Source organism: Mustela erminea, chromosome 12 (assembly GCF_009829155.1).
Source record: "Mustela erminea isolate mMusErm1 chromosome 12, mMusErm1.Pri, whole genome shotgun sequence".
Taxonomy (NCBI): Eukaryota; Metazoa; Chordata; class Mammalia; order Carnivora; family Mustelidae; genus Mustela; species Mustela erminea.
The window spans coordinates 75,936,905-75,949,271 of record NC_045625.1 but is presented as its reverse complement, the minus strand read 5'-3'; the positions used below and the strand labels follow the sequence as shown (position 1 = coordinate 75,949,271).

General features: G+C 34.2%; 1 protein-coding gene across 6 annotated transcripts in view; it reads left to right on the top strand.

Annotated features, from left to right (window-relative positions):
• Positions 1 to 12,367, top strand: part of VPS13A (vacuolar protein sorting 13 homolog A) — a 231,275-nt gene that overhangs the window by 97,996 nt on the left and 120,912 nt on the right. For all 6 annotated transcript variants that reach the window (XR_004277231.1, XM_032306307.1, XM_032306303.1 and 3 more), the window contains exons 26-27: positions 191 to 347; positions 11,172 to 11,251. Coding sequence is in view for 5 of the 6 variants with exons in the window: in XM_032306307.1 (XP_032162198.1) it covers positions 191 to 347; positions 11,172 to 11,251 (237 nt within the window). In the remaining variant the exon portion in view is untranslated. The remainder of the gene's footprint in view (positions 1 to 190; positions 348 to 11,171; positions 11,252 to 12,367) is intronic.

The window sequence follows — 12,367 nt, the reverse complement described above, 5'->3', positions numbered from 1 at the left end:
TTATGGTTATTATACACATTTATTAAAAATAGTTTGTACAACATAATTGTATATGTATGTGTGATATAAAATCTTTCCTAAATTTTAAGTACAGATCATATAAATATCTTATATCTCCATTTATAGCCACCATCTACATAAATAACTTTTTATTTTGGTAGTGGTAGTTTCTTTTTTCTTTTTTCTCTAGGTTTTGATTCAGTTTTATCACCTTGTTGGAGATTGTGAACTACCTGTGGTAGAGGTTGATGTTTTAGGGTTGGGCACAGATGTGGAATTTAGAACATTTGATTTGAAAGCGAATGCCTTTTTGAAAGAGTTCTGCCTAAAATGCCCAGAATACTTTGGTAAGCATCTCAATTTTCTTAAAGTAATAAACTTTTATTGTTTGACTCCCTACTAGAGAGTTTAAAATTCTCTAGTCTTTAAATCAGTACATTTATTAAAATGTCCTCAAAGAAATACTATATTATGAATTGGTTGTCTATTTTTATCTTTTACTTGGAAATCTAAAAAGGTAGATCAAAGACAAAATGAAGATTCCTTTTCATAAAGGAAAATAAAATAGACCTGGTTTAATTTTAAATCTAACTCAATACTACAATGCTGGATTAGTTTCCTATTGATAATGTAACAATTTACCACAGACTGTCTTCCAACCACAAAAATTTGTTATCTGTTATTCTGTTAATCAGTAGTTTGACGTAAGTCTTAACAGGTAAAAATCAAGGTGCCAATTAGAGTTCCTGTATGGAGAATCTAGGGGAAGATCCCATTTCCTCGCTTATTCAGTTGTTTCCAAAACTCATTTCCATGTGGTGTAAGTCTGCTTCCTGCTACTAACAGGTAAGGACTGGCCTTAACCCCCACAGGCCTAAGTCCTTGCATTTGGTTCTCTATATCTCAGAACCAGTACAGGGTGATAGATCCTTCTCATGTTGTCATCTCTGATCTCAGTCCAAGCTAATTTCCTCTTTACCTAATTGCCTTTGCAAAGACCCTTTTGCTATATAAGGTAACATATTCTCAGGTTTAGGCAGACATAACATGGATGTCCTTGGGTCTCAGGGCACAACATTATTTTGTCTACTATAAACATTTTATGTCCCATAATCAGAATGGATATATTTTATTATACCTTGGATAGTATATCCATTTACTTTGTTAGGCATTTAGGAGAGGGTATTATGTATATTCCTTTATATTTTGGGGTTTATTCTTGTAAGACTGTTGTTGGAATGATTTAGATAATTTGTTTCTAATGTGAATGCCTTTATTTCTTTTTCTGGCCTAATTGCTCTGGCTAGGAACTTCCAGTACTATGTTGAATAAAAGTGACAAGAGTAGGCACCCTTGTCTTATTCCTGATTTAGAATAAAAGCTTCCAACTTTTACCATTGCATAGGATGTTAGCTATGGGTCTGTTATATGTGGTCTTTACTACATTGAGGAATGTTCCCTCTCTACCCACTTTGTTGAAAGTTTTTATGTAAATGGATATTGAATTTTATCAAATGCTTTTCTTCATCCATTGAGATCATAGTATTTTTATACTTCATTTTGTTAACACAGGCTGTCACATTGATAGGTTTGTGGATGTTGAACCATCCTTGGAATGTAAGTAAGCAGGAACTGTCATGCTTACTTATGGTGTATGATCCTTTCAGTGTATTGTTGAATTTATTGTGCTTATATTTTGTTGAGGATTTTTGCATCTATGTTCATCTAAAATCAATTGGCCTGTGTCTGGATTTGGTACTAGGGAAGAGCTTGACTTGTAAATGAGTTTGTGTTTCCTCCTATTTTTCAGAAACATTTCATTAAGCTTAGTATTAATTCTTCATTTAATATTTGGTAGTATTCATCAGTAAAGCCGTCTGGTCCTGGACTTTTGTTTTTTGGGAGGCTTTTGATTACTGATTCGATTTCTTTATAAATAATTGGTCAATGTGTGTTTTTTATTTCTTGAAAGGTTATGTGTTTCTAGGAATTTATCCATTTCTTTTTATTTTTCTTAATTATTTTCATTCATGCAATTTTTTCTGTAAATTTGAAATTAATTCCAAACAAAAAGTTAACTATACAATGCTTTACTTCCTGAGCTCAGTTTTATATATATATATATACACACACACACACACACATATGTTTTAATATTAAGTTAAATATTAAAAGTTTATATGTTTAATATTGTAATCTAAACCAGATTTCTGTATCGTTTTTTAAAATTCAAACCTATACTTTATTTTTTAACTTTGAAATCTGTCTTCATTTTTTTTTATTATGTTACGTTAGTCACTATACAGTGCATCATTAGTTTTTGATGTAGTGCTTCCTGATTCATTGCATATAACACCAAGTGCTCTGTGCAGTACATGCTGTCTTTAATACTCATCACCAGGCTAACCCATCCACGAACCCTCCTCCCCTCTAAAACCCTCAGTTTGTTTCTCTATGACCTGTTGTATTTATTTGGTTATCAGTTGTAATGTCTCCTTTCTCATGCCTGATTTTATTTAAGCCCACCTTTTTTTTTTTTTCTTGGTGAATCTAGCTAAGGGTTTGTGCATTTTCCTATCTTTGAAAGGACCCAGCTCTTAGTTATACTGACCTTTTCACCTTTTTTTTTTTTTAGTTTCTATTGCCTTTATTTCTGCTCTGATATTTTATTTCTTTCCAATTTGGTATTTCAGTTGTTCTTTTTCTAGTTCTTTGAGGTATAAAGTTAGATTGTTTGAGTTTTTTCTTTCAAGAGGTAGGCGTTGCTGTTCTTTGCCCTCTTAGAAATACTTTTGTTGCATTTCATAAATTTTGGTATATTGTATTTATGTTCTTATTGGTCCAAGGTATTTTTAATATTTTTTCTTTTGATTTCTTTTTTGACTGGTAAAAATTGTCAATATCTGCAGTAATTCTTTGTAGATCTTTGTAAAACTCTCACTATTTGCAGGTGACATGATATTATATATAGGAAACCTTAAGGATTCCACCAAGATGCTCTTAGATCTAATCAGTAAATTCAGTGATGTTGTTGGATAGCAAAATACAAAATTCTTTTGGGTTTCTATACACTATGAGAGGGAGAAGTTAAGAAAACAATCCAACAATTTGCAATTCCATCAAAAAAATAAAATGTGTAAGAATAAAATTAAGGAGGTGAAAGACCTATATACTAAAAATTATAAGAGTGATGAAAAAAAAATCAAGACAAATAGGTTGTCTGTGCTTATGGATTGGAATAATTGACATGGTAAAGTGTTCATGTTATCCAAAGCAAATCTACAAATTCAATGCAATCCCTATCTAAATTTCAATGACATTTTGCACAGAAATAGAAAAAACAACTCTAAATTGATTCTAGGAAAACTGGGAAGCCATATGCAAATCAATGAAACTGGACTATGACTACTATCTTACATAATCCACAAAAATTAAAATGAAATAGAGGCTTAATGGAAGGCCTGAAACCAGAAAACTCCTGGAATTAAATATAGGCAGTAAGTGCCTTTACCTTAGTCTTGTGTTGATTATTTGGATCTGATTCCAGATGCAAAGAAAAGAATAAACAAGTAGGACTACATTAGACCAAAAATCTTCTGCACAGGTAAGGAAGCCATGAACCAATTGAACCATTCCTACTGAATGGGAGAAGATGCATGCAAATCACAAATCTGACCAATGGTTAATACCTAAAATATGTAAAGAATTTCTGCAACTCAATAAGCAGAAAACCAATTCAATTAAAAAAAAAAGGGCAGAGGGTCTGAATAAACATTTTCCCCCCAAAAAAACATTAAGGTGGCTAACAGGTAGATGAAAAGGTGCTGATATCACTATTTATTGGGGGAACTGCTGCTTGAAACCACAATGAGATATGACTTCACACATATCAGAGTGGGTATCATCAAAAAGACAAGAACTAACAAGTGTGGGTGAAGCTATGGAGAAAAGGAAACCCTTGTGTACTATTGTAAGTGTAAATTAGTGCAAACATTATAGAAGGCAGTGTGTACGTTCCTCAAAAATTAAAAGTAGAATATCATATGATCTAACGATTCCACTTCTAGGTATTTTCCCAAAGAAAATGAAAACACTAGCTTGAAAAGATAAATGTACTCCATGTTAATTGCAGCACTGTTTGTAATAGCCAAGATGTGGGAACAGCCTAAGTGCAATCAATGAGTGAACACCTAAAAGATGGGAAATATTTATTCACACATATAAAAAAACACACAACAGAATTCTATTCAGCCATAAAAAAAGAATGAAATCTTGCCATTTGTGACAACATTCATGGACCTTGAGAACATTATGCTAAGTGAAATAAGTCAGAGAAAGATACCATCTGATCTGACTTATATGTGGAATATTAAAAAAAAAAAAATCCAAGCTGATAGGTAAATAGAAGATTGGTGGTTGCCAGAGGGAGGGGGCAGGGAAGTTCAGTAGGCATGGGTGAAGGGGATCCAAGAGATAGGAAAAAATTTCCAGTTATAAATCAGGAGGATATAAAGTATAACATAGTGGTTATAGTTAACATACCAAATTGCTTATTTGAAAGCTGCTGATAGTAAATCTTGAAAGTCCTCATCACAAGGAAAAATAAAATTGTAACTATGTTTGAGGACAGATATTTAACTAGATAATTGTGATGCTCATTTCTTAATATATACAAATATTGAATCATTCTGTTTTATACCTGAAGCTAATACGTTATGTATGACTTAATTTAAAAAAAGAGAACTGATACAGTAGGTTAATTTTAATTTTATAAAGCTTTTTTATAACAGAAGAACATTGTATATGATTAGAAATGACATTAAAAAATATTAGTTAACTATTTTTGGAGCTATTTTTTATTTACAGTGCGATTGAGCAGTTTAGGTATACTTTCACGTACATAACCTCTCCCATTAGAACATCCGCACCAGAGGAGGACACTTGTTGCAGTTCATGTACATTGACACAGTACACCCCATGTCCATAGTTTATGTTAGGGTTCATCTTAGTGCTATGAATTCAAAGGGTTTTGGACACATGTATAATGACCTGTATGGAGCATTGTATTACCATGTGCAGTGGGTCCAGTGCTCTAAAAATCCTCTGTATTCCACCTCTTCATCCTTTCCTGTCCTGCTGCTCCTCCTGGCAACCACTGAGTTTTTTTACTGTATCTATAGTTTATCCTTTTCCTGGAATGTCACGTAGCTGGGATCATACTCTATACAGCCTTTCAGAATGACTTTTTTCAGTTAGTAATATGTATTTATTTCCCTATCTTCTCATTACTCAACTGCTTACTTCTTAGTACTGAATAGTGTTTCATTGTATGTTGTACCACAGTTTGTTTTTCCATTCACCTACTGAAGGACGTCTTGGTTGTACACAGGTTTTGAGAGTTCTGAATAAAGGTTCAATAAATGTCTGTATGAAGGTTTTTGTGTGGGCATAACTTTTCAGTATTTTGGGTAAATACCAAAGAACATCACTGTTGGGTTATATGGGAAGAATACATTTAGTTTTGTGAGGAACAATCAGGCTGTCTTCAAGGGGTCTATACCTTTTAGCATTCTCATCAGCAATGACTGAGAGTTCTGTTGCTTCATATTCTCCTCACTAATATTTGATGTTTGTCTCTTTGATTTTGAGCATCCCAATAAGGTATGAAGTGGTATCTCATTGGTTTTTTTAAAATTTGCATTTCCTTGATGATCTGTATAGAGCATCTTTTTCATATGCTGATTTGTCTTCTGTAGATCTTCTTTGGTGAGTTGTTTGTTAAGGTGTTTGGTCTGTTGTTTCAGTGGTGTTTGTTTATTTCTTGAGTATAAGAGTTCTTTGTATATTTTGGATAACAGCCCCTTATCTGATGTGTCTTTTGCAAATATTTTCTAATCTATGGCTGGTCTTTTCATTTTATTAGCATTGTTCTTCACAGAACAGGATTTTTAATTTTAATGAACTCCAAGTTATGAGATTTTTTTTCCCCATGGTTTGCCTCTAAAGAGTTATTATCAAAATGAGGGTATCTAGATCTTCTCTTAGGTTATCTTCTTGAAGTCTTCTAGTTCTGCATTTTACATTTAGATCTGTGGTCCATTTTGAGTTGATTTTTGTGAAGGGTATAATCCCTGTGTAGCTACTTTTTTTTTTTTCCTCCCTCCTGTGGGTATCCTTTTTTTCCATCATCATTGGTTGAAAAAACTGTATAAGTGATAATCTAAGTGGTATTGTGTTTTCAATTCCAAATTCTCCTTTGCCAGTTTGGGTATATAGGAAAGGCTTTGACTTGTTTGTTAACCTTGTATCTTACAACCTTCATTTAATGGCTTATTGGTTATATTGAGGGTTTTTTCTTGTTGCTTCTTCCACATTTTTTACACAGATGATCATGTCATGTGTGAACAAAGTTTTATGTCTTGTTTTGCAAAAATAAGAGAAATACCTTTAATTCTTGTCTTAATGCTTTTGCAGACACAGTTATGATACTGAAAATCAGTAAAAAGGAAAGGGCATCTTGTTCCTTAGCGTGAAAACCTCGAGTTTCTCACAGTTAAGTATGTAGTTAGCTGCAGGTTTTTAGAAGATAATCTTTATCAAGTTAGGAAGTCCTTTATTCCTAGTTTACTGAGAGTTTTGATCATGAATGGTTGTTGGATATTGTCATATGCTTTTTCTGCATCTGTTTAAATGATCTTATTGTTTTTTCCTCTGTAGCCTATAGATGTCATAGAGTACATCAGTTGATTTTCAGATGTTGAGCCAGTCTTGCAGTTTGGGATAAATTTTACTTGGTCATGGAACACATTTCTTTTTACACTTGGTTGGAATCAGTTCTGTGTGTGTGTGTGTGTGTGTGTGTGTGTGTGTGTTAGCTGTTGTATCTGTGTTAGTGAGGGTTACTTGCCTGCAGTTTACCTTTTTTTTTTTTTTTTGGAATGCCTTTGTGTTTGTTTTGGTATTAGAGTAATTCTGATTTAGTAGAATGAGTTAGCAAGTACTCCTTCTGTTTGTGTCCTCTGAAAGGGGTTGTATAGAATTGGTATAATTTTCCTTAAAGGTTAATTAGGATTCACCACTGAACCCATCTGGGCATGGTGCTTTCTTTTCTGGAAGGTTATTAGTTATTGACTTGATTCCTGTAATAGATATGAACCTATTTAGATTGTCCTTGTGAAAATTTGTCAGATTGTATCTGTTTCAAAGAATTGGTACATTTCATTAGGTTATCACTTTTGTGGACATAATTGTTCATAGTATTCTTTTAACTATCCTTTTAATGTTACCATTATTTCTCCTCTTTTATTTCTAATATTAGTAATCTATGTCCTCTTTTTTCTTAGTTAACCTGAATAGAGGCTTATCAATTTTTTTGATCTTTTCAAAGAAATTTTTGGTTTCCTTAATTTTTCTCATGATATTTTTTCAGGTTCCTTGATTTTGATCTACTTTTTATTATTTCTTTTGTTTACTTTGGATTTATTTTGCTTTCTTTTTCTAGTTTTCTAAGGTGAAAGCTTTTAAGTTATTGATTTATATCTTATTTTCTAACATATACATTCAATGTTCTATATCCTTCTAAGCAGTGCTTTTACTATATATAGCCCACAACTTTTGTTAAGGTCTGTGTTCATACTTACTTTTTTTTTTTTAAGATTTTATTTATTTGACAGAGATCACAAGTAGGCAGATAGGCAGGCAGAGAGAGAGGCAGGGAAGCAGGCTCCCTGCTGAGCAGAGAGCCTGATGCTAAGTAGAGAGCCTGATGCGGCGCTAGATCCCAGGACCCTGAGATCATGACCTGAGCTGAAGGTAGAGGCTTTAACCCACTGAGCCACCCAGGCGCCCCCATACTTAATTCTAATGTTTTGAAATTTCTTTTGAGATTTCTTCTTTTACCCATGTATTATTAAAAGTGTTTATTCTCCAAATATTTTGGAATTTTCCAGCTATATTTCTTAATGATTTGTAATTCCATTGATTTTTTTACTTTTTAAAATTAAGTAAGGTGTGTTTTATGGCCCAGAATGTAGCCTATCTTGCTGATTAGTTCATGGGAGCATAAGAAGATGTATTTTGCTGTTTGTTATTGGATAGAGTAGTCTATAGATATCCATTATATCCCATTGACTAATGATGTTATTATCAAGTTCAACTATGTCCTTACTGATATTTTTGTCTGCTGGATCTGTCCATTTCTGATGGGGGATATTGAAGTCTTTAACTATGACAGTGGATTCGTCTGTTTCTCCTTTCAGTACTCAATGTTTTGCCTCACATACTTTGATGCTTGGTTGTTAAGATGCATACAACTTAAGGATGGTTGTGTATTCATGGAGAATTGACCCCTTTATCATTATATAATACCTTTCGTTATCCCTTATAGTTTTTCTTGCTTTGGAGTCTGCTCTCTCTGAAAATGAATGTAGCTATCTCTGCTTTCTTTTTATTAGTATTTACCTGCAGTATTTTTATTAGTATTTACCTGCAGTATTTTTTTCCATCCATACATCTTTTAGTGTATATGTGTCTTTATATTTAAAGTGTGTGTGTGTGTTATTTATTCATTTGTGAGAGAGACAGAGCACACAAGCAGGGGGATAGGTAGGAGTAGAGGCAGAGGGAGAGGGGAAGCAGGCTCCCCGCTGAGCCAGCCAGGAGCCTGATTTGTGGCTCTATCCCAGGACCTGGAGATCATGACCTGAGCCAAAGGCAGTTGCCTAACCCTTTGAGCCACCCAGGCACCCCTTAAAGTATGTTTGTTTGTTTGTTTGTTTCTTTCTTTCTTTTTTTTAAGACTTTATTTGTTTGACAGAGATCACAAGTAGGCAGAGAGGCAGACAGAGCGAGAGGAGGAAGTAGGCTCCCTGCTGAGCAGAGAGCCCTATGTGGGACTCGATCCCAAAACCCTGAGATCATGACCCAAGCCGAAGGCAGTGGCTTAACCCACTGAGCCACCCAGGCGCCCCTTAAAGTGTGTTTCTTATAGACAGTATATAGTTGGGTCTTGTTTCTTTTGGTCCACTCTGGCAATCTGCATTTTTTAATTGATGTACTTAGACTATTGATGTCCAAAGGGATTATTAATATAAGCTGGCTTTAAAAAAATTTAAAGGTAGTAGGGCTTTCCATTTATTTTTTAGACTATGTAAATCTGGATTAATTGACAGGCTCACTTCATAGGGTGTGTATGGGTTTTGATCCAGGGTTGTGAGTTCAAACCCCCTGATGGTGTAGAGCTCACTTTTAAAAAAATGTATTCTGCTTACGTGTGTATAAAAGCACTCTGGCTGTCATAGAATCTGATGTTCTTTTTTTTTTTTTTAATTATTTATTTTTTATTTTTTTTTTTTAACATTTTTTTTTAAGATTTTATTTATTTATTTGACAGAGAGAAATCACAAGTAGACGGAGAGGCAGGCAGAGAGAGAGAGAGAGAGAGAGGGGGAAGCAGGCTCCCTGCTGAGCAGAGAGCCCGATGCAGGACTCGATCCCAGGACCCTGAGATCATGACCTGAGCTGAAGGCAGCGGCTTAACCCACTGAGCCACCCAGGCGCCCCAGAATCTGATGTTCTTTTGATGATTAGCTTCTTAACGTTTATAAGTGAATCAAGTTTTAAATGGAAGCTATTTTGTAAAATACTTTAAACTCATGTTGGATTTTTTTCCTCCAGTAGATTGAGGGACTCAATATGAGGGAATCACGGAACTGAACTAAACATAAAAATTTATCCCAGCTACTATTTATGGGAATTAAGAAAGGCAGAGAATATGCTTATCTCAAGATTTAAGAGGGTCATCCTCTTTGGGAACTCACTCACAAGCAAAGCTGTCAGTTAACTACTATCCTGAAAACCGCCCTCCCTTTTTTGAGCCCTGGATTGAATATGATCTTGGTATTTAGAAAAGTAAATTAAGTATTGCTGTCTGGAAGCTTAATCATTGGATATGACTTACACATTTCAGTTCCATATCTACACTTGTTCTGTGGCCCTTGAGAACTTGAGTGTGGTCGACTTCATTATGATTATCTTCTGAGAAAACCATTATACACAACAGATACAGAGTTTTAACTTTTTATGCTTTTAACATCAAGAAACCGTGATTTGCTCCTGTGATTGGAAAGAAAAGTGAACCAATTTGATAGTGCTCTCCAGCAATCCAGAAGTAGTATAGCCGTTTTCAATTATACTTATTTTTGTTTGTTTCCCAAGAGGGCAGGATAAGAAAACCCTAGCTTACAGAATACTGATACACAGTTGCCTCTGCACCTATTTCTGTAATATTTTTGCTTTTTTTTTTTTTTTAATTTAGTGGGAGTGGGAGGAAGTGAATAGCATAGTTTCTTGTAAATGATCAGTAAATAGTTCTGTGGATAAATAAATGTGGGAAAATTCAGGACCTGTTTTTACGGTTTGAAATGCAAGTAGCATCTGAAGTAGAAAGCTGGCTGAATAGCTAATGAAGTTTTAAATCTGGAAGATTCTGTGGAATATGTTGTATTTTTTTTCCTCAAAAGTATTATGATTGATTTGTAGTCCTTTCTTCCACTATCTAGATACTGATTTGGAATAGCCATAAATAATTTGGTGATGATAGTTTTAAAGCCCTTATACAAAATGCTGTTTTATAGTAGTTTTTCTACTGTTTTCTGAAGTTTTGGTCAGAAGCAAGAATACAACTAGTGAATTACATGACAATGGAGTTTATTCTAATTTAAACCAATATACAGAAAAACTTAGTTTCTCATCACATACCTGATCTGTCTTCTGAAAAATAATGGGCTTTCAGGGCATCGATGATTTTCTTTCTAGGCATTTCTGTGACTCAGGGCCACAATTCTCTTCATGGCCTTTCATTGTTGATAATAATTACTCACTTTTTTCTTTAACTGATTGCTACTTTTTATTTTTAACCTTACTTCCAATCAAAATTTAGAAGGATAAGACTGTTTCACATTGTGGCATAGGAGATGGGTAGGGAATTGTGGGGAGAAATTACAGATTGAGAGTTTAAAATAAAGGAGGAGGGACCTCACTTGGGTAAGGTAGAATTCAACGCCCAGAACTGATTCAGGAAATTCTTCTTTTCCAGTTACATTTTATTATTGTTGCTGATATTTATTTTCCATTACTTTTACATGAAAGTAACCTTAAAAAATCATTTTTAGGTGCAAACAAGAAACCAATTTATTTGATTACAACACTGGATAATACTATGGAAGATCTGCTAACCTTGGAATATGTGAAGGTAAGTGCTTCCTTTGTATGGTAAATGTATTTCTGTAATGTAACTAAGTTTTATAAGTTAGATTCAGCGTAATCTTCATGGTGATGTGTTTTCTAAACTTTAAGGCTTTCTTGTTTTGTCATCCTAATAAATTTTAATTTATAAAAATATAAATAAAAATAAGCCTGTGTTCTAAGTAGAAATGACATGAAGTTTGGAGTTTTTCCCCCTCCATCAGATAACCCAAAAAACCCAAACCAAAACAAAACAAAAGCCAAACCTAAAAACCAAGACTTTTTTTTAAGTCTCATTTTCTAAGAGAGAGAGGGAGCCTGCATTTGGAGCACGGTCTGGGGGAGAGAGACAAAGAGAGGAGGAGAGAGAATCTCAAGCAGACTCCCCACTGAGCGTGGAGCCCGAAGCTGGGCTTGATCTCATGACCCTGAAATCATGACCTGAGTTGAAATCAAGAGTTGGAGGCTTAACTGACTGAGCCACCCAGGTGTGTCAAAACCCAAACCTTTTAATCTTGATGGAATTTATTATGACATAATACAATTTCATTTGATTTGCCTGTTACCCGAAGTTTCCTCATTTTCCTGGTTTCAATGATTCTATTCCCTTTCTATTGATTTATAATACTCATTTCATCTTTCATTAAGTTTTTATATGTACTAGGGTTTACTTAAGCTTTATAGCATATTTTCATTGACCTATTTTTATGAAAGTGCCATATTAATTTAATAATTACTTTATCATAGGGCGCCTGGGTGGCACAGTCAGATAAGTGTTGGACTCTGTTTCGGCTCAAGTCATGTTCTCAGGGTCTTGAGATCAGGCCCCACGTGGAGCTCCAGTCTCAGTGAGGAGTCTGCTCAGGTTTCTGTCTCCCTCTCCCCCTCCCCACCATCACGTGTGTTCTCTCTCTAAAATAAATAAATCTTAAAAAAAAAAAACTTTATCATAATAGCGATGCTCAAAGAGTATTTTATCGCTTTTAAGACCATTTTTACTATTATTGATCTAGATATTTTAGAGGTTTTGTTTATGCATTAAATAGCTTTTATATGACAAAATCATTCTAGATCTAAAGATAATGCACTGTATTTGGACACTTGATAAACAATTCTGTCCCAC